Source organism: Callospermophilus lateralis, chromosome 18 (assembly GCF_048772815.1).
Source record: "Callospermophilus lateralis isolate mCalLat2 chromosome 18, mCalLat2.hap1, whole genome shotgun sequence".
NCBI lineage: Eukaryota > Metazoa > Chordata > Mammalia > Rodentia > Sciuridae > Callospermophilus > Callospermophilus lateralis.
Genome location: NC_135322.1, coordinates 6,618,038 through 6,636,730, shown reverse-complemented (window position 1 = coordinate 6,636,730; position 18,693 = coordinate 6,618,038). Strand labels below are relative to the sequence as shown.

At 54.4% G+C, this 18,693-nt stretch overlaps 2 protein-coding genes across 11 annotated transcripts; one reads left to right on the top strand and one right to left on the bottom strand.

Moving 5' to 3' along the window:
* Positions 1–766: 766 nt before the first annotated feature.
* Positions 767–8,041, bottom strand: Akt1s1 (AKT1 substrate 1). Of its 10 annotated transcripts, none has more exons than XM_076839191.2 (6): positions 7,654–7,692; positions 7,204–7,362; positions 3,868–4,247; positions 3,098–3,175; positions 2,848–3,017; positions 767–1,711 (listed from the first exon to the last, which is right to left on the bottom strand). In XM_076839191.2, the coding sequence occupies exons 2-6, from the start codon at positions 7,254–7,256 to the stop codon at positions 1,568–1,570; spliced, it is 825 nt and encodes a 274-aa protein (XP_076695306.1). In that variant the 5' UTR covers positions 7,257–7,362; positions 7,654–7,692; the 3' UTR covers positions 767–1,567. The 10 variants fall into 10 exon arrangements, with proteins under 10 accessions (XP_076695306.1, XP_076695305.1, XP_076695307.1 ...); XM_076839190.2 differs by lacking the exon at positions 7,654–7,692 and adding an exon at positions 7,533–7,639; XM_076839192.2 differs by lacking the exon at positions 7,654–7,692 and adding an exon at positions 7,533–7,639 and having other exon boundaries at positions 7,204–7,329.
* A 34-nt stretch (positions 8,042–8,075) lies between these two features.
* Positions 8,076–18,361, top strand: Tbc1d17 (TBC1 domain family member 17). Its single transcript, XM_076839188.2, has 17 exons — positions 8,076–8,352; positions 8,735–8,833; positions 8,983–9,057; positions 11,442–11,565; positions 12,222–12,429; positions 12,953–13,064; positions 13,150–13,311; positions 14,005–14,133; positions 14,214–14,317; positions 14,688–14,782; positions 15,221–15,337; positions 15,412–15,512; positions 15,599–15,698; positions 17,110–17,207; positions 17,347–17,463; positions 17,860–17,946; positions 18,026–18,361. The coding sequence occupies exons 1-17, from the start codon at positions 8,332–8,334 to the stop codon at positions 18,221–18,223; spliced, it is 1,947 nt and encodes a 648-aa protein (XP_076695303.1). The 5' UTR covers positions 8,076–8,331; the 3' UTR covers positions 18,224–18,361.
* The last annotated feature ends 332 nt before the right edge of the window (positions 18,362–18,693 follow it).

Genomic DNA, 18,693 nt, shown 5'->3' with positions numbered 1-18,693 from the left:
TACCCCCGATGCTGCAGCTAAATCCGCAACTGGAGATAATCGTTCCCAGTTGTAGGGTTGATAGGAAGATAGAGTTGATGTATGTAAGTGAGCGACAGTAAGGCTGTTTTGTCTTTTTTCCATTGTTAACACTTCTCAGGCGGTAGTCTGACGATAGGGGATGAAGATTCCATTTTTTACCTTTCCCTGTTTTTTTTTTTTGCTTCTGATATTGGGGATTGAATCCAGAGGTGGTCTGTCACCGAGCCACCCTCCCCCCAGCCCTTTTTTATTTTGAGGCAGAGTCTCGCTGAATTGCTCAGGTTGGCCTTGAGCTTGCTATTGCTAACCTCCTGAGTCGCTGGGGTTACGACGTGTGCTCCATCAAGCCTGCTGAATCTAGTCCTATCTTCGAACCAGGTTCCACCTGCTGTCTAATCGCCCCCAGCATTCTTGCGGGAAACGCCCGCCTGAAGATTCCTGGCTTTGTTTAGGAACTTTAGCATGCTCTCCAGAGACCAATTAATTAGGGGCCATTACGATTCCATCACTCATTCCGCTTAAGGCTGGAGTTCTATAGTCACATAGGACTGAAGTGGTCTCCACGACCCCGTGAATTTAAAATTAAAACCGAGACGGTAATTCCAACATTCAGCTTTGCACTGAGAATCAATTAACTGCTGCTCTCCGTCTTCGGAAAATGTAGAACACGTAACACACACTCGTAGAGGTAAAACTCTTTAATCCCAGAGCGCCCCTCCCAATTTCCGACCCCCCCCCAACTCTCTCCCCCACACCAGGGCCGGAGAGTGAGCCCCCTGCCTTCCACCTCTGGTGGACGAGGGCCCTTTAAGGCACCTGTGGGGGTGGGGGAAGAGGAGCGGGAGCTGGTTCCGTCCTGGATCGGCAGGTTTTTGTGGGATGGAATCAATGAGGTGGGGTGTCAGACGCAGACACGGGATTGGGCCATCCCTGAGGTGGCCAGGGTCACAACTGTCAGGACTAGGGGCAAAAACCGACCCCAGCCCCAGTAGTGTAAAGCCATAAACTGAAAGCCGCAGTTCTGGGCAGTTGTGGGCGCCGGAGGGCTTGGCAGCTGTCCCCGCGGAGCCAGTGAGGTGGGAGAATTCTGGAAGGGCGGGGCGGGCCTCGGGAGACTGACCGAGCCCGCGAGCCGACTCAAGCCAATCACAGAGCTGCCCAGTCACCAGGCTCAAGTCAGTGCCACCACCCACTCCTGGGCTTGGCAGTGCTCCTTCAGGGACCGTCAAGGCCGCGAAAGCGAAAGGCAGAGCTGACCCAGGGAGGGTTTAGGACCGGCCTGGCCCCGACGGCGGGCCGAAGCAATCAAAGAATCTGGCGCTGGGCAGAAAAATGAGCGACAGACCCCACGCGAAGAGTGGCTGGATCGCGCTCCTGGGCGGGAGATCGATGGCTGGAAGGGCTGCGGGAAGTGCAGGGCAGGTCACTCCTGGGACCGCGGATTCGTGGGGACTGTCCCGGCTCAGGCTGGGATTGGCCAGCCCCGGGGGCGCGGCGGGGGTGTAGTGTGGGCGGGGCGGACGCGGCCCGAGGAGCTTCATGGGCCTCAGTATTTCCGCTTCAGCTTTTGGAAGTCGCTGGTGTTGAGCCGAGGTCGTGGCAAATCCCCGAAGACCTGGGTGTCCTCAGCCTCCCGCAGAACCAACGCGCGCATGCTCGCGGCGATGCGGTCGAGGTCTGGCGAGGAGGGCTGCAGAGACGTGGGCGGGGTGGGTCAGCACCCTCAGGGCCCGCGGCACACACCCAGAGGTCCAGCATTCAGCCCCTGCACCCTGGGCGACAGGGCCGCTCCCAGCTGATCCGGACCCTCCCGCTTGTGCCCTGCGATGCCCACCGCCAGCCATGCCCTCTTGCTCCATTCTTCTACCCAACTCACACTTCCTCTGGCAGCTTTGTTGGCCTCTCCCCCTCCCCATCTTGACCTGTGTGCCACCACAGCTGTCTGTCCCACTGCAGGGAGGGGTCTCAGGCACCATTTGGGCTAAAGATCCAGTCACATTCCAATCAGACCTCTGCTGTGGACTAGCTAGCTGTACATAAGAGATTTTGCCTTCCTAGGCCTCAGTCTCCCCCTTCTGAAAGAAGGGTATAACAGGGCCTCGGGAGGACTGAAATTGGATAGTCATCTCAGAGATGGAGCAAGGAAGGTGAACTATCAGGTGGTCTGCACAGAAAGGACGCTCATATCCACCCAGTGCTCCTCCATCAAAGCCCTCCAGTAGGCTGGGAGAGACCACAGGCACTAGTTGGTCAGGAGCCCATGAGGAGGACAGCCCAGGGTCCAGCACTAGGAGGCCTTGAAGATTCAATCGGTTAACTGTGTGACCATAAGCTGCCAACATGGACAGCAGGGCTGTACCTGATGCCTCACTGGGCCCTTCTACAACCTGGGGGCAGAAAAATGGGCAACAGACCCCACACCCATTTTTCTGCCCAGCGTCAGATCACTCATCTCTAAGTAAATAGACATCGAGTCTTGAGGGGGACAATGCCAGGCCTTCTCCCTTGCAGCCCACAGCTCTTCTAAAGGAAGCTGGGTTCCAGTTTCAGACCTCTGGGAGGCCATGTGTCCTCTCAGTGCCTCAGTTTCCTCCTGGCTTCAAGGAGTTCCAGTGTTCGGTAGCTGGAGCTACCCCAGGAGAGCAGAGGCGGCCTTCCGAACAGCATGGCTACAGCTGCAGGACTGTGGCTGGAAACCTGCCTCTCACGGCTAAGTGGGCTTCAGTGAGCTCACAGGTGAGAAGGCAGCAGATCTGAGGGCTTCCTGCAGCAGGTGGCTCTGAGCCTATCTAGCCTCCCTCCTCCCCAGCCCCACCTGCCCCTCACCGGCCCGTTCTCCTCATCTGATGACCGGGCCTCTGTCCTCTTCTCCTTGAAGGCCCAGACAGGCACCGACACGGGCAGAGACCGGGCATACTGCTGTGTGGGCAGTGCCGAGGCTGGGGGCATGGAGTAGGCTGGGGGGCCAGCTGGGGTCTCCTCGCTCAGGCTGCCATCTGTGAGAAAGGGGTACTTCAGCCTCTGTCCCTGCTTGCATTCCTGGTTCCTGGGTGTGGGGACAGCAGGGGACACTCACCATCTGTGCTCTCAGGGTCTGACTCGCAGAAGGGGGGCAAGTCCTGGAGGGTGGCATCCTCATCCATCACAAAGAGCCCTGAGGATGGTGTCAAGAGACCCTGGCCAGTCAGGTTGCTATCCTGCTACAAGTGCCCCAACTCCAGCCACTGCCACTGCTTTCTGGGGGCTCCTGCAATTATTAGTCTCTCAGCCTCGAATATGCGGTGCTCGTTATCTGTCGGGTCATGAGAATTCATCTGTCAACCTGTCACACCCTCAGATGCAAAAAATACCTTGGCTAACAAGGAGCCTCTAAGATCTGTTTTGGACAATCAATGTGACTCAGAACATAGGCTTAGAGAAAATGGCACAATTGTGACACCTGCTTGACAAAAGGAGAGGCTCTGACAGATTGTGTCGCTGGCTGGAGGTCCCACAGCAAGTAAGTGACATCACCAGGATTTCAACTCCACACACCTGGTTCCTGTCTCTACCTTCCTTCTCAGCAGGTGTTCTCCAGCAATGGGAGGAGGCCGAGGCCAGGCATTGGTGACAACAGAGAGTAATTCCTATTAATTGATTCCCCCGTACTCTCTCTCACTCCTCAGAACCTCAGTGTTGAATGCAGCCTCTGGGAGGAACCCCTGCAAGCTGGCTGCTCCCTGACTGGCTGTGGCTTCTGGGTGACATTTCATGAGACACAGTCCCAAGGACCTCGGCCCCCCTGGAAAGTCACAGCAAGCAGCTAGCCAGGACCAGATCCCCAGCCCCTGCCTGGCACCTTCTTACCTCCGTTATCGCTGCCACCCAGCCGCTCCCCAGAGGTCTCTGTCTCCGTTGGTTCATCCTCCTCTTCCTCCTCATCCTCCCTGGCCAGGGCAGGCTGGGGTGGGCTTGGGGCAGGGCTGGGCAGCTGTGGTTCTGGTGGGGGCCCGGGGGGCCGGGCAGCAGCAGCTGCCCTATGAGCTTGGGCAATGTCATGGAGGCAGCGGCGGGCAGCCTCAGCCAGGGCCCCACGGCCATGGGCTGCATAGGCACAGGGCCCCGGGCGTGGTGGTGGCGCAGCGGTCAGCAGCACCAGCTCTGTGCCTGTCCGAGCCCGGAAGCGCTCGGCGGCCCCCACCACAGCCTCCCACAGCTCCTCCGGCCGCCCTGACGCCATCAGCGCCCTGTGGGCCAAAGCAGGACAAAGGGGGATGAGGCTCAGGTGCCCATACTGTTCCCACCCAGCCTCATCCACCTGCCCCCTGGATGCCACTCATGTCCCTCACATCCACTGTGCCCGGCTAAGCTTGGTGCTTTCTGCAAACCTGCTACTTCCCCAGGCCCCTCACACCACCCCTCACTCACACCCACCTCCCTCCTGCCCCAAATATCTGCACCATCCTTTCCCAACCCCAGGTCTCCTTTTGGCTCTGCCCTGTCCCACATGGGAGTCAGGAGTCCTTGGAACGTGGCAGCTACAAGCAGAGAGGTGCTATGAGCGTCACAGCCATGCTGGGTTTTGAAGACTTAGTATGAAGAAGCAGAAGGCAAAACTGCTCGGTCGCCGTCACTCACTCTGGACCCCATGTTGAAAGGATGGCAGTTACACATACTGGCCAATAAAACAGATGGCAGAAATAAATTTCATCTGTTTTCTTTTTCCAATGGCTTCTAGGAAACTGGCAGGCTGGCTCTGCATTTCTGTTGAACCAGTTGCACCATCACCCCAGCCTCCAGTCACATAACACGAGGCCCAGAGGGTCATCTCCACCAAGAGCTGACCCTACCACTTGTGGAATTCCCAGGACAAGGTGGTCCCCACATCTGGAAGACTGGACCTCCATTCAAGGCCAACCAGTCACTCATCCTGTATGAATGAAACTTCCCTCACCCCTGATTAAGCCAATTCCCCTCCTTGGGGCTCCTGCATCTGAGCATCCTCCTATTACAGCACAATCCCCTCAGGAAAGGACTGAATAAAGAAAAAAAAAAAAAAGCCATGCGAGCTGCTCTCTGCCTAGAAATCCACCCACTGAAAGCTTTGCGCTTCCTATGAGATGCTGTCTTGCCACCTTGTCTGTCCCAAGTAGACGACATCTTCCTCAGCCCCCACAATGCCTAGGCTCCCTCCATCCTAGTCAAGTCACCTCAGCTAGTGACAGCTGTACCACCGACTGCCTCTCTTATCAGACTGCGAGCTCCCCTAAGCAGGAATCTGTCTCTAGGACAAGACAGCCCTGGGCAACATGTGGGAAGGCCAGAGGCAGGGGACTGGCTTCCTGCTCTGATTCCAACCAGCTATGTGACCCTGGGCCACCCTTCTCTTCTTCTTCCCCGTTAACCAGAGCAGTGAGCCAGAGCTGCTGGGCAGCTGAGGAGCTTCCTTGGAGACATAATTAAGTACCCTGTCACTGGAGGGATTCAAGTCCACCAGAGGAAGGGTGAAAGGAAGCAAGGAATCTAAATTCAACTTTCAGGCCCTTTTTGATTTGTGACCACAGAAATGGGTACAGGAACTCGATGTCCTCACCTCACCTCCTCTCAGCTCACTAAGGTGGGGGTTGATAACCCACAACAGGGTTCAGGGAGTACACAACTCTGCTGGGAGGGAGGTCCACGCAACACATTCCACACTTCAGGCAGGGCCCGAGGGTCGAATCAACCTCATCTCACTCCCCACCCTAAGGGGAAGGAAGAGTATCACCCTACTTTACAGTTGCAAACTCAGGCTCAGGGAAATTCAGTACCTTGTCCAGGGTCACACAGCCAGAAATAGCAGGGCTGAGGCCAGGACTAGCACAAGACCTAGAGAGTTCTTAATCCTGCCGACCATCCTGCCTGCCTCAGGTGGGAAGATTCATGATCTTCTTATCCAGATGGGGAAAATGAGGCTCAGTGAGCTTAAGAAACTAGCCAGAAAGCACACAGCTGGACAAGGCAGAAGAGGGGCTAAAACCGCTGTCCTGTCTGATCCCCAGGTCCTGCAGCAGTGGGAGGTGTCCAGTGTCTTGTACACTCTCAAGTTCTTTCCATCTGATGAAGGAAACTCAGGCTCAGAGCAGGTACAGACTGGTCTAAAATCACAGGCAGGTCCTGACAGTGACAGACATGGCCTGGGCTCTCACTTTCCTGGGCCCCCTATGTGTACATGCAGAAAATAGAAGAGGACATTAGGATCCAACTACCTCTTTGCACTAGACCTTGGGGTGGCCACAGAGCTGACCAGTGTGAAAACGGAGGCAAAGCGCGTTGTGAAGGTCCCTGCACCTCAGACAGAAGGCAGGGGCAAAAAGGACCAGGGACTTACACAACCTCTCTGCCAAGGCCTGAGGGCTCTCTGGACTGCTCCCCAACAGGGCAGCAAAAAGCTAGGAGCCTCCCGCCCCCTCCTCTGGGAGCGGGTCCAGTCGCCTCTCAGGAGCCTCACCCCCGTGGAGTTTAAGATTGGGACATGTCCCCTACGGGAGGGCGGGGGGCGGCGGCAAGGCGACTGGCCCTTTCATAAGGGATGTGGAGGGAAGAAAGGTGAGGAGGAGGGGAGGGGGAGTGAGGAAACTGACTCCAGGAAGCGGTGAGAAAAGGGCAAGTTCCCAAAGCATGAGGGATGCTAGCGAAGCCCCCCACCTGTCAAGCTGGAAGCGACCCTCGCCCGGAGGGGTGAGGAACGCGAGCATGCACGCTGGAGCCGGGGCAGGGTGAACGTCGGGTACCAGCTCCGCCGCTCAGACCCATTCCCACCACGCCCGGGGTCCAGGGAGGACCCACTTCTACAAGAAAAAACAGGAAATCCCGCCCAGGTGGGGCCAGGACCGGAAGTCCCGCCCTTGGACGGGTGAGGGGCGCCGCGAACCCCCCGAAAGACACCTCCGTCCCGTGGCATGGCCCACGAGTCAAGGTGAGGATCCTGTGAGTAGGGACACCGGAAAATAAGGTTGTCTAGGATTTTCCTGAGGTCAGACATGACGGTTCCCATGGGAGACTCTTTTCCAGCATTCAGCCAAAGGTCGCTGGACGATCTCTGCCCGCTGACTGATGCAGGCCGTACCCCTTCCGTGAACCGATAGCCCTCCCAGCGCCCCCTTTGCCTCCGGAACGCCAAATCCTCCCCACACCGCGGTTCACAACGCCGCCTCCACTCACGTGCCCGTAGCCAGCATGGCCGGCCCGGCGCCGTCGCCGCCCTCAAAAGGCATGGCGGCGCTGCGTCACTTCCGTGTAGTTGCCCCTCCTCCACTCCGCACACTCCTCCTCCCTTATTCGGGTCTCCTGAGACCAAAATGGCAACAATAGATGCTTCATCTAGACCAATGGGGGCAATAGTAACAGCAGAGTGCCCATAAATGAGATGGTGAAAGAAAGGTTTCCGCGCAAGCCTAGGCCACTTCGATTTGCCCCCAAGAAATATGGCTGACGGCAGATCCTCACACAGGATTATAATAAACTCAGGCAAATGACCTGACATCCCTCACCCGTAATCAAATTTTTCTGCAGACACAAAAATGGAGGAAATCAGAGCCCGTCAGCGACATGGCATCCAGTCTGGCTTCATTTTCTCCCAATGTGTATGGACACTCCCTCCCACCAACCTACCCCCCAGCAGCACCAAAACTGGCAAAGATCCAATATGGCAGCATTTCTTGCTTCGGTTTGCCCAGCTTCAAGATGGCGGCTCAGCCCACTTTCCACGGTAACTCAGGAATTCGTCTGCGACAGCTTCATTTCCGGGGGCATTTACGGCTGCATCCCGTAATCCCGAGCCCCTCCGAACGTCTTGTGTACATCTCCTCTCACCTTTATCTGTTCCTCTTTTCCAACACCTGACTTTCGTGCCCCGCGGAGAGATGAGACTGCCCCGCATTAACATGGCCTCGGCCGACCTGCTATGGCCGTGCCCTTGAGCAAAATGGCACCTCTTTGACTTCGATGCCAGTATACAGCATGGAAAAAGAAGTGGACGTTTTGGGGCGAACTCGAGGTAGGGGGCGGAGCTCTTGGGCCCTCCCACTTGTTTACTCCGTGGCGAGAGCTGAGACGCTGCGCCTGCGCACCCTCTGACAGCTCCACCTTCAACGTCTATGCCTTGTGACTCGAACCCTTGCAGTTCAAGTTCAACTACCCCATTCTGAAAAGTGGTCTCACCCACTCCTGATTTAGAATGGTTAGGGCGCTACCACCATCTGGACTTGAGGGGGAGTGTCCTTTCCGGATGTGACACCACTCTGACCCGGAAAAGAAGGAAGCTGGGGCAGTGGGGCCTCTGTGGCAACTATGGAGGGATCCGGCTACAGGGTAAGTACTCAGAACCCATTCCTTCGCTTCTGTCTATACAACCCTCCCCCTTCCGGTAGTCTATTGGCTGTGCAGGCGTTATGGGAACCAGGCAAAACCTTAGCAAACACCATTCCCTTGTAAACGCGCTGTCACCCTTCGCTTGGCTGTCCGGAGGGACACCCTGCCTTTTAGCCCCGCCCTCTTTGGAATGCGCACCCACGCCGGAACGCGGGTCTGGTCTTCAGGTTTGGTAACACCCTCCCTAACCCCTCCGCAAAGCCCCAGGCCCCGCCCCTGGGACTAGCTCCGCCCAGGCCCGCTCCCATTGGCTCCCTTCCGGTGCCGCCCTTTCACGAGCCCGCCCTGGCGGGGTTTTACCCTCCCTGGTTGTGGCCGGCAGGTGGTGTTTGAGAAGGGAGGTGTGTACCTGCACACCAGCGCCAAAAAGCATCAGGACCCGGACTCGCTCATCGCTGGCGTCATCCGTGTCGTGGAGAAGGTGGGCTGGAAGAAAGCAGGGCCTTCAGAAGGCAGGGGTGGTAGGGTGGGGAAGGCTGAGGGAGGGTGGTGACTGCATTATTTGGGAACCTGCACTGAAAGCTTTGAGGTGGTTTGGAGAGCCCACTAATTCCTCTTCATTTACCCCAGGACAATGACGTCCTTCTGCATTGGGCTCCTGTAGAGGAGGCTGGAGATTCCACCCAAATCCTCTTTTCCAAGAAGGTAGGGTTCCATCGAATCCCGCTTCTTACTCTTTTCTAGGTCTGAGCAGCAGAGGCATTGAGTGACCTGGGTACCATCCTAGACACCTGTAGGGGCATGTGTGAACCTGGCTGAGAACTAGGAACTCTCTGCTCCACTGTTCCTCTTTGTGAAATGGGCTGAAAATGCCCATTCAAGGGAAGAGGATGAGGACCATAAGATTCATGGCTGTGAGGACACCTGCTCCTGTACCCTTTGCTCCTTGGGGGAGCCTTGCCAGGGTGGGACGGGAGAGCTGAGCCTGTGCATTCCAGTTGCTTGAAGGGGTATGACATTTTTTGGGTGTAGTCTGCCATCATGGTAGAGAACACCTCACTGAGGCTTCTTACCCACTTCTCCCCTCCTCACAGTTCTTACATACTTTGTCCCTTTCCTGTCTCTCATGGGTTATCACTAGCACTACTGGCTTTCACTCTACTTAACCCTCAGCACAGCCCTTGTCTGCAGCATTTCACAGAATCTGTGCAGCAGTCCCTGACTGGCACCATTAAGAGCAACCACCATTTATGGCTCTTATTGTGTACCAGCCACCATAGTGGGGATTTTGTTAGTTTCATAACAATCTGTGAGTAAACAATTTTTTTTCACTGTTGAGATATAATTCACCATAACACTTTTTAAAAAAATACTTATTTTTTACATATAGGTGGACACAATGTCTTTATTTTTGCTTTACATGGTGCTGAGGATTAAACCCAGTGCCTCACACATGCCAGGCAAGCGCTCTACCTCGAGCCACAACCCCAGCCCCATAACACTTTAATATACAGTAAAAAATTCATTTATTTATTTTTATATGGTGCTGAGGCTCAAACCCCAGTGCCTCACACATTCTAGGCAAGCGCTGTTCCCCAGCCCATAAAGTAAAAAATTTAAAGCATGTAATTCTAACTAATTAGAACAAATTAAAAAAAGAAAAAAAAGCAGGTAGTCCACCATCATCACTAAGTCGAAAACATTTTGTCATTCCCCAAAGAAACAGTGTGCCTCCTGGTGGTCACTCCCTGTTGTCTGTGCATAGCGGCTTGTAATTGTGGATCTATCTTGCCAATGACCCGTGCTGACGAGATGAGCTGGCTAAGAAAATGGCGAAAAAGCACAGAACACAGAAGTAATTTTCATATCGAGAGCAGGACTGCTCTGTGACCTTAAAAGTCAGCTTCCACACTGGAGAGCGCACTGGAAAAGAGTGTGCACCTGGAATCTGTTTATTTTTATGGGCGGGGGGACACAGAAAGGAGGTTCAATATAATGTTCTTCACCAAATAAGGCAGGGGATAAGGTTTCAAATGGGGGGTTGTTCAATCCCATTGGGTAATGCCCAAGTCCAGAGCTGAAGCAAACTTCTTTGCCCAGTGAAGGTAAAGGCCACTTGCTTTGCACAGCGTGTGGTGTGCAATGCCAGATCAACATCCCCTTTACTCAAGGTTGAGAGGGGATGCTTAGCTCATGGGCAGGTGGCCTCCCACAGATCTTTGATTTTGTCTATTTGAGATGTTTCCTGTAAATGGAATCATGCAATCCTTTTACTCATACTTGCAAGGACCATCCATGTTGTAGTGTGGCCCTTTTCCTTCATGAGGCTGAATCGTATCTGGCCTTCATGTCACCTGGATATGCAGCATTTTGCTTCTTTATCAGTTTGATGGATGTTTGGGTAGTTTCCATCTTTCGGCCATTATGAATTATGTGCTGTGACCATGTCTGAGTTTTTGTGTGGACATAGATTTTCCTTTCTCTGGGGCCCATACCTAGGAATGGATTGTTGGCTCATCATGGTAACTCTGTTTTTTAATCTTTTGAGGAACTGCCAGACTGCTTTCCAGAGCAGTGGCACCATTTTACATTCCCATGAGCAGTGTAGGCAGGTTTGTTTCTTTGCATCCTTGCTAGCGTTTGTTATCATCTGTTTGATTCAGTAATTCTGGTGGGTATGAAGTGGTATCTTTCTTTCTTTCTTTCTTTTTCTTTTGTGGTGTTGAGATGGAACCCAGGGCCTCATGCATGCTAGGCCAATGCTCTGCCACTGAGCCATACCCCAGGCTTGTGATTGGCATCTTATGGTGGTTTTGTAGTACAGTTCCCTGTTAAGTGCTAGCAACTTCCTTTAAGCACTGCAGTCTCACTGTCTCACTGCAAAGCTACTTGCTCAGTAGCATTCATCCCTACACACTGGAAGACCTGGGTTCAAGTCCTGGCTATGCTGGGTGACCTTGCTCGAGTACTGTGCCACTGTTGTGCCTGACTCCCTGTTCAAATGGACTGCCTTCTAACAGAGACTCTAGGCTCAGATCTGGAAACTCTGAATCCGTAGCACCTCATTCTCCTCCTTTCCTCCCCCCAAGGACTCCAGTGGGGGTGACTCCTGCACCTCTGAGGAGGAACCTACCTTTGACCCAGGCTATGAACCTGACTGGGCTGTCATCAGCACAGTGCGGCCACGGCCACATCACTCAGAACCCACAGAAGGTAGGCTGAACTGGTGTCCCTGGGAGGCATGTGGAACACATCTTGCCCTCAGTGGCAAAGATTTTGTTGCTCAGTTGGAATGGCCACCTGGCACCATCTTCCTGTCCCAGGAGAGTGGAGTGGATTGGCTTTGGGCACCCTCTTGGGTCCTACCCCTGAAGGTTTCTAGGCTGGTGGGTGTGACAGATGCAGCCGGTTATTAGCTACAACAGGGCTGATAACTGGGTTATCAGGGTTGGTCACGTCCCACCTCTCTGAGGGACACTCAGGAATTTTCTTTCCCAGCAAGGCCAGAAGAAGGAGTGCAGGGAGTGTTGTGGTTTGAGTGTGGGGTCTGAACTGAAAAGGAGGTTGGAGGTGAGACAGAAAGGAATCTGATTTGGAACAGGCCTGAAGGACCTCAAGTAGCAGATTAAGGAATATAGTCTTCACCCTGAAAGTTGTAAGGAGCTTGAGAAGGTACTGACTGGAACAGGCACATGTCTACCAGGCTTCTTTCCCATTTTATTGTTTTATTCTCTAAGAAATATAAGGTGGCTCAGTTGTAAAAGATTGGGACATGGGAACCACTTTTGGTGGGACCTCAGGAGACAACTGTGCTGACCTGGCTGCCTCTGTACTTCCATGCTGCTTCTAACACAGTGCTGTCCTCCTAGGTGCAGAGCCAAGCTCCACCCGGGGCTCTTGGGCCTTCTCGGTGAGCCTGGGGGAGCTCAAGTCCATACGCCGGTCCAAGCCAGGCCTCAGCTGGGCCTACCTGGTCCTAGTGACTCAGGCTGGAGGCTCGCTGCCTGCTCTGCACTTCCACCGTGGGGGCACCCGAGCCCTGCTACGTGTCCTCAGTCGCTACCTGCTGTTGGCCAGGTGAGCCTTCTCTCAGCTCTAGGCTCTGACTAGGCCCTGGCCCTCTGCGGCTGCATCTTGACCCCTTCAGATTGCAAAGAAAACACAATTCAAACTGACTTAAAGGAAGAGAAAAGGAATTGCCTGGCATAACAAAACTGAGAAGCCCAAGAGTAGTATGGATTTCAGTCAGGCCCTGGGACCCACAATGCTAGAGATTGCTTCTTTTCCCTTTGAGCTTCTGTCATTCTCTGAGGCCCCTAGCAGCCCAGACTTAGCAACAGCCTGCATGGAAACATCTTCCCAAACATCTTCCCAACACAGCTGCCTCTCAGGCTCATCCCTGAGTCAAGTCACCCTGGCCAGGGAGGTGCAGACCCTTATTGCCCAGCTCTAGTCTCTGACCTCTCCCTGCAATAACACACCTGAGATGAGGGATTCCTCAAGGGCTGCTGGGATGCTGAAATGAACAGATGTGTGCCTGGACAGCCCAGGACACTGGGTCTCCACCGCACATCACTGGTGCATCCCTCCCACCTGCCAGCTCACCGCAGGACTCCCGCCTCTACCTTGTCTTCCCTCACGACTCTTCTGCCCTCTCCAACTCCTTTCACCACCTGCAGCTCTTTGACCAGGACAGCTCCAACGTGGTGTCTGTGAGTATCCTCTTTACCAGGTCAGCTGGGTGGGAGTGGGGCAGGACCCAGTGGAACCTGTGATAATCTTTGTCTCTGTGCCCAGCGCTTCCTCCAGGACCCCTACTCCACCACCTTCAGCAGCTTCTCCCGAGTGACCAACTTTTTCCGAGGAGCGCTGCAGCCACACCCTGAGGGGACCTCCTCCCCCGACCTTCCTCCACCACCTGATGATGAGCCTGAGCCTGGGTTCGAGGTCATCTCCTGTGTAAGTATCAAGTGGGCCCTGCTTGTTACTTTCTGGCTGTTTCATGGGCACATGACTTAATTTTCCTAGGCCTCCTTATAACGTGGGACAGTAGTGGCACCACTATTCTGGGGTTGCATAAGAAGTCATTTCAGTTGGATATGGTGGCATACAACTATAATGCCAGCAACTTGAGGAGCTGAGGCAAGAGTATCATGAGTTCAAGGCCAGCTTGGGCATCTTGGCAAGACTCTACCTCAAAAATAAATAAAAGGCTGAGACTGTAGCTCAGTTGTCCTGGGTTTTAACCCCAGTACCAAAATCTAAAAAATAGCAAAGGGGAGTGATCTGACAGAAGCACATTCGGGGGGCTGGGGATGTGGCTCAAGTGGTAGCGCGCTCGCCTGACATGCGTGCGGCCCGGGTTCGATCCTAGCACCACGTACAAACAAAGATGCTGTGTTCGCCAAGTACTGAAAAATAAATATTAAAAAAAATTCTACATTCGGCTGTGCCAAGCACAGAGCACACCTGATGGCTGTTGTCACTGGGGGCTGTCCTGCCTTGGGTGGCCTTGCTGCTGATTCAGGGAGGGAGCTGCTTTCCGTCCCTGATCATTAATGGTCTGTTGAGCTAAGAAGGGCTCTGAGCTCCCTTGGAGGTGCTGAGGGCCAGATCTGGCAAGCCCCAGGCTTACCTCCTTGTGTACTGCAGGTAAAACTGGGGCCACGGCCAGCTGTGGAACGGGCTTCCCCAGTCACAGAAGGGGAATGGGCCCTCCACGTGGGCCCTGAGGGCCGCCTACAACAGGTCCCTGAATTGAAGAACCGGATCTTCTCAGGGGTGAGCACCAGAGGATGGGGGGATGGGCAGGGCTGGTGGCATCAGGAGGTCCACTGAACTACCTCTGCCACTCTACCCAGGGTCTGAGTCCCAGCCTGCGACGAGAGGCCTGGAAGTTCCTCCTGGGATACCTCAGCTGGGAAGGCTCAGCTGAGGAGCACAAGGCCCATGTGCGCAAGAAGACGTGAGTGAGAAAACATGGCCCCTGTGTTCTTGGGGCAGTTTTGCCCTTCAAAGCCTTGGCTTCCACTTCCCTAAGTCTCCCAGGTGGATTGGAGCTTCTTGATCAACAGCATGTCCCATGAGCCAGCATGGCACCTGGCTCTTCACAGGGATGCTGTAGACAATATATAGGCTTGTTCCATGAACACTGGTTTTGAGCCTGCCATACGCTGGGCACTGTGCTGTGCCAGAGGATATGGTGGTGAACAAGTCAGACCTGCCATCCCCATGTGGTCTGTCTCCAGTCTGAATTGCTGCTTCAATCCTGGGCCATGCTGTGTCACTAGTCATAATAGTTTTGTGGTCTAGCCTCTGCCCTCCCTACTCCTTAGGGATGAGTATTTCCGCATGAAGCTGCAGTGGAAGTCTGTGAGTCCTGAGCAGGAGCGGAGGAACTCACTCCTGCATGGATACCGCAGCCTCATTGGTGGGTGTGCTGGGTTTTGGGGTGGTGCAGAGATGAAAGGGTGGGAGAGAGGAAGTAGCGAAGAGGGCTGGGGCAGAGATGAGGTCATCTGGGGAGGGAAATGGGGGTGAAGCATGGTAGAAATGGCCTGGGGTGACGGGGGCAGGGGAGCCTTTAGGATTAAATGTCAGTTGTCACTGGGAGGTCTAGACAAGTGATTTTACGTCTCTGGGTCTCGGTTTCTTCGCTGGCAGGATGGGGTAAGCTGGTGAGTTGAAGCCCAGTGCCTCACAGCAGGAGTGTTAGTGATGATTTTGGAACCATTCCCACTCCTGCCCCAGAGGGAGCGCTGAAGCTGGGGCCTGCCAGGGAGCGGAGGAGGCAGGGCTAGTGCTGGTGGCCAGGAGGAACGGGGGCCTCACCTTTTTTACATTTGCACTCTGCGCTGGGTTCCTGCAGAGAGAGATGTGAGCCGCACTGACAGGACCAACAAATTCTACGAGGGCCCCGAGAACCCAGGGCTGGGCCTCCTGCATGACATCCTCCTCACGTACTGCATGTATCACTTTGATCTTGGTGCGGAACTGGCCCCAGGTGGGGGTGGGGTGAAGGAGCTCTGCCCTAGGTCCTGACCTTGCCCCCCCCCCCAGGCTACGTCCAGGGCATGAGTGACCTTCTCTCCCCGATCCTCTACGTCATTCAGAGTGAAGTGGATGCTTTCTGGTGTTTCTGTGGCTTCATGGAGCTTGTGGTAAGGCCCACTACAGGAGTGGGAAACAGACCTCTGAGAGTCAGGGCTGGGGGCTCCTGATACCCCCTGCCTTCCTCTCCCTGCAGCATGGAAACTTTGAGGAGAGTCAGGAGACCATGAAGCGGCAGCTCGGGCAACTCCTGCTGCTCCTGAGGGTGCTGGACCAGCCACTGTGTGACTTCCTGGGTATGTCCTTAGGGCTGGTGGGTGAGTAGGCAAGGGATTCACAGACCTTGCCAGAGATTCTGTTAGTAGCCACAGAAAGTGTCTGGGATGCTTGGTGCTGATCTGAACAAGAGATCCTGAAACTTAAGTGTAAGGACTGAATGGCAGTTTGGAACTGAGCTTTGGCATTGCCCATGATCCTCTAGCCACCCCCATGCTTCCCTCCACCTGAGGGGCTTCAGCTACAGCGTGGTCTGCCCAGGGTGTTTCAGAAACAGGGAATCTACCATCTCTGTCCATCCTGCTCCCACTCAACCTAGGCCAGGATCAGAAACTGGTTTTGTGACCCCTGGGTGGGGCTGTTGCATGCTATCTATAAGCTATTTTTCTCTCATTACTTGTTCAATGTAAAAAATGCTGAAAATTCAGATGAAGAAAAAAGTAAAAGATGATGATAAGGTAATTTATTTATGATATTTCCTTGAGGAAGCTCTAAGACCCTTGGGGGAGGGAAATAAACGCCTCACCTCACCTTCTGGGGCATGAGGACCTGAGCTGCCTCTTTGCAGCTGAATGCACCCGAGATCCTCTAAATGCATGGAATTCTCTTCCCTGAAAGACACACGGGAACTGATTTATCCTGATGGACATTTGCAGTTTCTTATCAGGATAAATAGTCTGGAAGATATGTTAAGGTCAAAATTCAAAAAGGGAAAAAAAAAAAAAATTCAAAAAGGGAACTGACCATGTCCAGGGCTTTTGGGCTGGGGTGTGGCTTAGTAGTGGAGCACTTGCCTAGCATGTGTGAGGTCCTGGGTTCCATCCCCAGCACTGCCAAAACTTTTATAACCCCCCGCCTCCACACTGGGAATTGAACCCAGGGGTGCTTTACCTCGGAGTTACATGTCCAGTTCTTTTTATATCATTTTGATATAGGGTCTTGATAAGTTGCTTAGGTTGGCCTAGGACTTGTGATCCTCCCATCTCAGCCTCCTCAGTTGTTAGGGTTATGTGCCATCTTTTGAACTGCAAAGTTATCACCCCAGCTGACATTTTGGCCAACAGTGTTTCTAGGGGCCAGTGTCTACAACCCTCACCAGCACTGGTGGCTAAGATTTTGTTATCCTTGGGAATGTTTATCTTGTCAGAGTGAAAGATGTGGAGGTAGTGCACTTCCTCTGGAGAGTGGCAGGCATGGTGGGAAAGCTGGAGTGGGCTTCTGAAGCCCCCAAGCCTGCACATATGGCCTGCCTGCATCCAGGGAGGGCCTGACAACCAGGACTACTCAGAGGCTTTGTCCAGCTGTTGGGCGTGTTGTGAATTTTTTTTTTTTTGGAATTGGTTTTGAGTTTGGGGGGAATTGGGTTTTGAATTTGCTTATTATAGGGTACCCGCTCTGGGTGAAGCTGAGTCATGCATTGTCCTCCCCCAGACTCCCAGGACTCTGGTTCTCTCTGCTTCTGCTTCCGGTGGCTACTCATCTGGTTCAAGAGAGAATTCCCTTTCCCGGATATCCTTCGGCTGTGGGAGGTGGGCCAGCCAGTTCTGGTGGGAGGACTGAAGAGGAAGGAGAAGAGGGAGGGGCTGGAAGGTTGGAGGGAGATGGGCAGACCTGAATGGAGCAGACTTGGGTAGGACCTCAGGCAGAGGTTCCTTCTGGCACCCCCAGGTGCTGTGGACAGGGCTTCCCGGTCCCAATCTGCACCTGCTAGTAGCCTGCGCCATCCTGGACATGGAGCGGGACACCCTCATGCTGTCTGGCTTTGGCTCCAACGAGATCCTTAAGGTGAGGGCTCCCCCTGTGGTCCCTGGCAATGCCTTGCCTGTGCAACAGTACTCAAAGTTGGACTATTGAATGGATGGCTGGCTGTGAACACTGTCAGGGTGGGTCTGCTGTTCTCTCCTTTCTCCTATGCCTGCCTCCTAGCATTGTACCCACGGAACAGGTGAATGGGGACATGCTCCTCCCCTTCATTATACAATATATCTGGCCAGCAGTGAGCAATGGGAATGATTACTGTAGGACTGAGAAACCTGACTCCCTGACCCCACAGCCCTGCTCTGAGCCCCTACAAGGTCATCCCTGTCTTCCCTCCATTCCCCAGCAGGCAGGTGTGTAGAGTAGGCATTGGGTGGTGATGGTGAGGGAGGGCTGTAAGCTTGACCCACTCCCTCCCCACAGCACATTAACGAGCTGACCATGAAGCTGAGCGTGGAAGATGTGCTGACTCGTGCAGAAGCCCTCTACCGGCAACTGACTGCCTGCCAGGTGAGTCCTGGCTCTCCCCACAGTGGTCTCCCAGCTCTTCTGCTGGCTCACCACTGACTTTTTGCCTCCACGCCCCTAGGAACTGCCCCACAACGTGCAGGAGGTTTTGGGTCTGGTGCCACTCTCAGAGCCCCGCAGCCCCTCGCCCCTGGTGTCCCCACTGCCACTATCACCTACACGGGCCCCGCCTGCCCCGCCGCCTCCAGGGGACACAGCCCCACAACCTGACAGCAGCCTAGAGATCCTGCCAGAGGAGGAAGATGGCCCAGACTCCTAACCTATATTGACCAGTGGCCTGCACAGGCGCTTTATCTGCCCCAGGCCTCTGGGGGCTAAGGGAGGGACCTGTGAGGAGGGCTGCTGCCCGCTGCACTTCTGATAAACTGGTTTCATTAAACTGACATTTCTCACTTCACTTGGCATTATGGCCAGGATGGGGAGGTAGTGGCATGTGGCCCCTGTGCAGAGCCCAAGCCTGACCACCTGACCTGGGACTCGGCCAATGAGACATAAGAGGTGGTCCCCGAAGGGCGTGTGGAGGCAGGGCTTTCCAGTCAGCCTGATTTGGGGCTTCTGGAAAAGTGAAAGATGAGGTGTTCAGGGCCACAGCAGCAGGCACCTCCCAGACATAATGGCAGTGAGGGGCCTGCAGAGCTGCACACTGGTACCCTGCCCACCAGCTGCTGCTCATGTGAAAAAAATAAACTTGTTTAGCCCACTGGAAGTCAGATTTTCTGTTGTCACAGA

Coding starts and splice junctions, on each gene's coding strand:
- Tbc1d17 (XM_076839188.2), top strand. CDS start 8,332: ATGGAGGGATCCGGCTACAGG. Junction 13,065..13,149: donor ACAGCTCCAACGTGGTGTCT/GTGAGTATCCTC, acceptor CTCTGTGCCCAG/CGCTTCCTCCAGGACCCCTA. Junction 15,513..15,598: donor GTGGCTTCATGGAGCTTGTG/GTAAGGCCCACT, acceptor CTCTCCCTGCAG/CATGGAAACTTTGAGGAGAG.
- Akt1s1 (XM_076839189.2), bottom strand. CDS start 4,828: ATGACCCTCTGGGCCTCGTGTTATGTGACTGGAGGCTGGGGTGATGGT. Junction 3,176..3,867: donor GGGTGGCAGCGATAACGGAG/GTAAGAAGGTGC, acceptor CACCATCCTCAG/GGCTCTTTGTGATGGATGAG. Junction 3,018..3,097: donor AGACCCTGAGAGCACAGATG/GTGAGTGTCCCC, acceptor CCTTTCTCACAG/ATGGCAGCCTGAGCGAGGAG.